Raw genomic sequence first — 6,585 nt, 5'->3', positions numbered from 1 at the left:
AACAAGGTGTAGAAATTTGTTTTGTTCATCATTTTCCAGGCAAATGGAGATTCTGATTAAGCTTCAATATTGAATCGCTTGTTTAAAACAAAATGTACAAAGAACTTTATACTTGCTATGAACTAAATTCCAGAAATCTTATAGATGGCGAAGCGTTGACCACATGGATTACATCGACTCCGCGGATCCCATCTCGGCCTTGTTCGTTCCCGACGTCTCTCCTATGTCCAGAACAACGGCGCCGCCTCGGATCGGCGGCGGCGGCGGCGGGCAGGCGTCGGCCCGGCACACGGGGCACGTGGAGTCCTTCTGCAGCCACAGGTCGACGCAGGGGGCGTGGAACACGTGCGCGCAACCCGGGAGCGCCCGCACCTTCTCTCCCTCCTCCAGCGCGCTCAGGCACACCGCGCACTCCGGCGCCGACACCTGGCCGTTCTCGGCGCCACCATCGGCGCCCTTCCGGTAGGCGAAGGAGGGGAGCGCGGCGATGGCGGAGGGGTCGAGCCCGGACTTCTGCCTCCGGGCGCGAGCGCCGGAGGGTGCTGCGCGCCACCGCTCGAGCAGAGCGATGGAGAAGTGGATGGCGAGGTAGAGGAAGACGAAGACGCTGAAGCAGATGCCGATGAGCTCGAGCGTGGTATCCAGATTGCAACCGTCGCTTTGGCCCTCTGCAGCCGCCGTTGTCGGACACGATGACTTTTCTATCCCCCTTCTTAAGGATGAGCATCGAGACGGCCATTGAATTATTCTCTACTCCACTATCTATCGCTGGCCTATTCATTTCCCCCCTTATACTTTACTTATTTTTAAAACCCTATAATTTTGAATATTATATTTTTTATAATTTTTAAAATAAATATAAAATACATCTAACTTTTTTTTTAAAGTCGCTAATTCAGTCCTATTAAATTTTTTTTATTGATCATTAAAATAAATTAAAAATATAAATAAATTATAATAGATGATTTTTAAAAACAGTATAATTAAATGAAATTTAAATTTTTATTATTTAAAAAACTCATCTCATTACATGAGGCAAAATGCCTCTGAAATCTGATTTAGGAGTGAATGTAATTTTCAAAAAAGCCTTTAGATATAATTGAGTTGGTTATGATAGAAAATTATTGAAGAGTGTAATTTCTAAAATATAGTACTAAAAATGGAAATGACAGAATTTTTTGTGGTTTCTTTTAATTGGAGCTATTTTTTTTATTATGTTAGTTATTAATCATTAAAAGTGGCTCTCCTTTTTTAAAATGTCAAACCAACACAACACCTCTTATTTCAATAATATGATAATTACAAAAGTAACTACTATAACATATAATTTAGTCAAAATACTATACAGTCAGTATTAAATAATTTTGATTAGAATTATTTTATAAAAATCAAAATTACTATAAAAACTAAATTTAAATTTAATGGTTGTTATAATATTTTTAATTCTGATTATTTTAAAATGATTTTAATTAAATTTAAATATATTGATTAAAATTGTCTGATTTTTGTATATATAAAAGTGTTTTATATATTAATTTTTTAATTGAATTGAATTAATTTATTTTTATATCTAGGCTCTCTATAATAGGTTTGATATATGAATATTTTGGGAATAAAGGTCGTATTTTAATGTTTTCAAAATAAAAAAAACACCGTTTGTAATGGTACGTGCTCTTTTAATTTTTGCTTGTTTAATGTTTTTTAGTAATTGTTTTGATTTTCTAAAAGCCAATGGATTTGTTTTGTTAAAAAAATAAATAAATAGAAGAGGCGTATCTTTTGGATTTTCTGATTACGTGGCCACGAACTAACGGACAATTAATGGGCCTCGGCCTCGATAAATGAGTACTAATACTTCAAAGGTAAGGTATGCTCCGAGTCTATTAAAAAATACAAAAAAAAAATTGTTTGTCACATCAGACTCCTGTCAAATTTGTGACGAAAATCTGCCTCATTCGTTTTTAAAATTAAGATTAAATCCAGACCATAAATTAAATGAGTGATTGTGATAGTCTGGATTTAATCTTCTATTTTAAAATCGAACGGTCCAGATTCTCGTCACAAATTTGTGATAGGAATCTGTTGTGACAAGGATCCCAACTGTAAAAAATATTAGATTAGAATTAGAGATTATAAAATTTAAATTAAATCGGATTGGATTTAAAATTTAAGTTAAAAATCTTTTTAATTAGTCCAAACCTATAACACATGCACATAAGACTTCACATCCAAGAAGGCAAAAGATCTTAATAAATTATTTTTTTTCTCTATACAATATATTTACTTAAAAGGAGCTTAGCAAACCTATAACACATGCACCTCACTGTTAAATCTTTTCCCTTTTATAATAAATCTCTTATAATAAATTTCACAATGATAGAATAAAAATATGAAATAAAAATTAAATAACTAAAAATAAATTATTTTATAAAAATTTTAATTTGGATGTTTGTTTATTGTTTGGAATTGCCTATGGTCTAAAAATATAACATTATTTCGTACTCAAATGTATCTAAGAACCGACTACTATAAAATATTTTAAAATATCCTTTTATAGAATTATTATTCGGACGAATTTCAACGTAACAGTCAATTATTTTCCCATCAATCGATTAATTAATTATAGATTCGAATATTACTCTGTCTTTTAACTCAACGATTCCATATATTTCAATATCAATCGACTATTATTTAATCAATCAAATCTAATAGTCGAGTTTTGAATAATTTGTTCACTTAATAATGATATCAATTGACTGATAAACTCTATTAGTTGACTGATTGAAATCAATCAAGTTTAATAGTTGATTTCTCAATCCTTTATTTGTTACTACAATATCACTGTTACTATAGTACATTATTGGTCACAACAACTAAAGCAAACTACCATTTATAATTACTATTCATAGTATTGTTACTATAATAAATCTTAAAAATATCTCGAATCTTAATTTTGAAATTTAGAATTCATCAATTGATTGATACACGGTGTATCAATCAACTAATATTTATGTTTTAGTTTTACCAAAATTGAGTTCTTATCTTATCTACCTGATTAAGATTAAGATTAACTAGGAGTGTAAATGAGCCAAGCTGCTCACGAACTATTCGAGTCTCGACTCGAAAAAAAATTCGTTTGAGTTCGTTCGATTAAGTTAACGAGCCGAGCTCGAGCCTGATTTCGAGCTCGAAAATATTATCGAGCCGAGCTTGAGCTTAATAGTATTTGATTCGTGAGCTCGCGAACATGTTCGTTTAAAAGCTCACGAACGTGTTCGCGAACATGTTCGTTTAAAGACTCACGAACGTGTTTGTTAAGAGATTCACGAATATATATATATATATATATACAGAACGGCTATCCTGAGCGCCGTTCGGTGAGCGCCTGTGAGCGCCATCCGATCTGGATTTTCCACGTCAGAAAATAGCGCTCCTCACTCGTGACCGCAGATTCGACAGAAAAGCTAGGTTTTCCTCTCTTCATCGCATTCCTCTCTTCCTCGACAAAGACCTCCACTCGTGACCACACGCCGAAGACCCTCCACTCGCAACCTCCGGAACCTCCACTCGTGAACGCCGACCCTCTTCTTCCTCGACCGTCGCCGAAGACCCGACACTCGTGAGATTCGCTGTCGATCGACCCTCTTCTTCCTCGACCACCGCCGAAAATCCGCCCCTCTTCTTCCTCGACCACCGCCGAAGATCCGCCCCTCTTCTTTCTCAATGAAGGTCACAGCGACCCTTTTCTGCCGAATCTACCGAAGAGAAGAACTAGGGTTTCCCCTGCTACTCGTGCTGCTCGATTTCCCCTGCTACTCGCACTGCTCACAGCCGCCTTCCTCTGCCGAAACCCTACTGGATCTGTATTTTTCTAATTTCGTTGTCTAGTATTCCATATAATCGATGCTGCTTGGTTGCTACTGATTTTTTGTTGCTATCAGTCTCCTGTGTGCTGAATTAAGCTGTGTGATAACTGCAAAATGTTCAAGCTAGAAGACCTAGGGCATATCTTAAAACATGAAGAACAAACAAACTTTCAGCCATTTCTTCTGCTAATTCTTCATCTACTTAAGCTGGAAAAAATGATCTAGCTTCTTTCTTATCATTCTTCTTCACACTTGTATGCTAAAAGGTTATACAGTTAACTGCTATAAAGGAGATTAAAAATACTATACTTCAGTTGACTCTGGGAAAAATTTTCAGAATAAAATAATAAGAGAAGAAAAGAAGAGAAGGTTAGGAGGACGAGGAGTGTGCCATATGCTTCATCATTGACAAAGTCCAAATGTTCTTGAGTTCTTTAATATGAGTGCACGGTATATTGTTACCTTCTTTTTGCCATAATGTATTGAGGCATTATTTTGTTTCGCAAAGATAATTTGTGGTTCGAATTCACCAACAGATCCAACTTGGTATGACAAAACTTATGTTTTCTTCTTAGTAATTTGCTTGAACTATCTGTCACTGTTAGTATTTTGTTTCTTTATAATATTATTATCTGCATCTCTTGTTGTAATTATAGAATGAGATGCTACCAACATGCTCAAAGGTGAGTAAGAAATTTTATAGTTAGGAGAGTTGAATTGGTCTTTATCTAGAAGGACACGAGGAACTATCTGGACCTTATTCTGATCTCAGTAGCAAAATAAGAGAAAATCAGGCTTTTGACTAATTGGTGTGTAATTGTAGCATGCATGCCACCCAGTGCAAAACAATTATTAAACCAAGTTCACACTAAATCAGCAACACATTTTACTTAAAAACATCTTCTTTGTTTGCTATTATCTAGCATTTTTTGTTCTCTATTATGTTCTGACAGTTTTTTAATCCTGTGCAGTTCCCAAAGAAGTTAACGAGTCAAGCTCGTTTAACTTTTAAACGAACTATTTTCGAACCAAGCTCGAACTAAATTCGTTTAACTTTAAAACGAGCCTTTTTCGAGCCGAGTTCGAGCCGTTCGCGAACTATTTAATTTCATTACGAGCCGAGCTCGAGCTTAAGAATTAAAGCTGATTAATTCACCCTAGCTAGCTCGAACTTTCTCTTGGTTCGATTACAATATTAACCTCACCCTACTAGAACTTTCTCTACTAAATATCCAAATAACTTGTCAAGATTTTTTGTTACCTAGCATTCGATCAATCTTAACATATAAAGATTTTATCATTGTGTAACATCTGATCGACCTTAATCTATCAAGATTTCATTGTCACTTGACATTCGATCAACCGATCTATCAAAAATTTCTTTATTATAATATCCGATCAATTTTTGACTTATAAAAACTTCAAACCTCATATCAATTTTCTATTGGACTAATCTTATAAGTGCCTAATTAATCATGATTTATCAACTAACTTATTGATCAAAAAATAAAATTCAAACTCAAATCATAACAAACTTGATCAATTTTTGATTAGAAGTCAGATTGTACCAATACACCATGACTTAATTTATTTTTATATAATTTAAGTTTTGTTCAACCAATATTGAAAGTAAATAGATAAATTCAAAACAAACTTATGAACATTCAAACGTCCATATTTAAAAATTTTAATTTTAGTGAGACTCAAATTCCTTTTTTTTTTAATTTATGTTCGTAGTAGTGCTTTTATCATTGTATGACCTTCATGGCTTTAATTAATTTAGAGCTTAATTAGTTTGATAATTTTTATATTAAAAATAAGATAAAATTCATCATTTTACATCCATAAAATTTTAAATCAAAAAAATTATGATCCATTATAAAAAACTAAATTTTATTTTCATCAAAATTCATCTTGTATTCATTATATTAAATTTATTTTTACTTTCAATTCAATTATATCCGGACATGATAATTTCCATACCATCAAACGTCAAAACGATGTGCGGTCTAACCATTTTTAAGCAGATAAGGCATAAGACTTCACATCCAAGAAGACGAAAGATCTTACTAAATTATTTTTTTTCACTATACAATATATTTACTTAAAACGACCTTAAGCAAACCTACAAAACATGCACCTCTCACCATTTTTTTTTAAATAAAATTTAAATCGATCGGTCAATGTTTATCATGAAAACGACAAATCGACTTCTTCTCGATGTGATCAATTTTGCCCAGAAAGAGACCAACGAGGCAATGGCTCAGCCATTAATTACTAAATTTCATTATCCCATAGCCAACAATGACATAACCATGAACCAGGTCTTCTGTAACTCAGTCCCATTTTTCCTCTCTGACATAATTATTATTTTTTAAAATTATAAAAAAGCCACAAGTTTTGATCTTACGTCTCTGTGTTCTTCTGATTATATATATAGAATAGTTCCAATCTCTAAACTATTAATTTGTCTAGTAGAAGATAAGGATGGAAGATTGATGGAGATTTGTGAGTCAATGAAAAAGTTTATCGTAATTAATCAAAACCTCAAAAAGTCTTCAGAAATTATCAATTCGTTAAATAAAATATTAAATCCTTGAAAAATTTTAAGAGAAAAGGATGAAGAAGCGACCTTCTCTTTCTCACGTGCCTGCCTTATCCACAGAACTCTGTTCCTGCCACTGCTGCTGCCTTGGAGGACAGTGCGGAGGGAGGGGAG

The 6,585-nt window shown here is 33.8% G+C and overlaps 1 protein-coding gene across 1 annotated transcript; it reads right to left on the bottom strand.

Moving 5' to 3' along the window:
- Positions 1 to 3,398, bottom strand: LOC141815207 (E3 ubiquitin-protein ligase ATL23-like). Its single transcript, XM_074703125.1, has 2 exons — positions 3,357 to 3,398; positions 1 to 750 (listed from the first exon to the last, which is right to left on the bottom strand). Exons 1-2 carry the CDS (start codon positions 3,396 to 3,398, stop codon positions 169 to 171), a joined length of 624 nt encoding a protein of 207 aa, XP_074559226.1. The 3' UTR covers positions 1 to 168.
- Between the last annotated feature and the right edge of the window lie 3,187 nt (positions 3,399 to 6,585).

This window comes from Curcuma longa, chromosome 21, assembly GCF_044706935.1.
Source record: "Curcuma longa cultivar G26 ecotype Majalengka, Jawa Barat chromosome 21, ITB_CL_G26_1.1, whole genome shotgun sequence".
Lineage (NCBI taxonomy): Eukaryota > Viridiplantae > Streptophyta > Magnoliopsida > Zingiberales > Zingiberaceae > Curcuma > Curcuma longa.
Note: the sequence above shows the minus strand (reverse complement) of the source record. Positions and strands in the feature narration are given on the sequence as shown.

Excerpts from the sequence above, each read along its gene's own strand:
- LOC141815207 (XM_074703125.1), bottom strand. The coding sequence starts at position 3,398 with ATGGCGCTCACAGGCGCTCACCGAACGGCGCTCAGGATAGCC. Across the intron at positions 751-3,356 it reads GAACGGCGCTCAGGATAGCC|AGAATAATTCAATGGCCGTC; the intron begins GTTCTGTATATA and ends ATAGTGGAGTAG.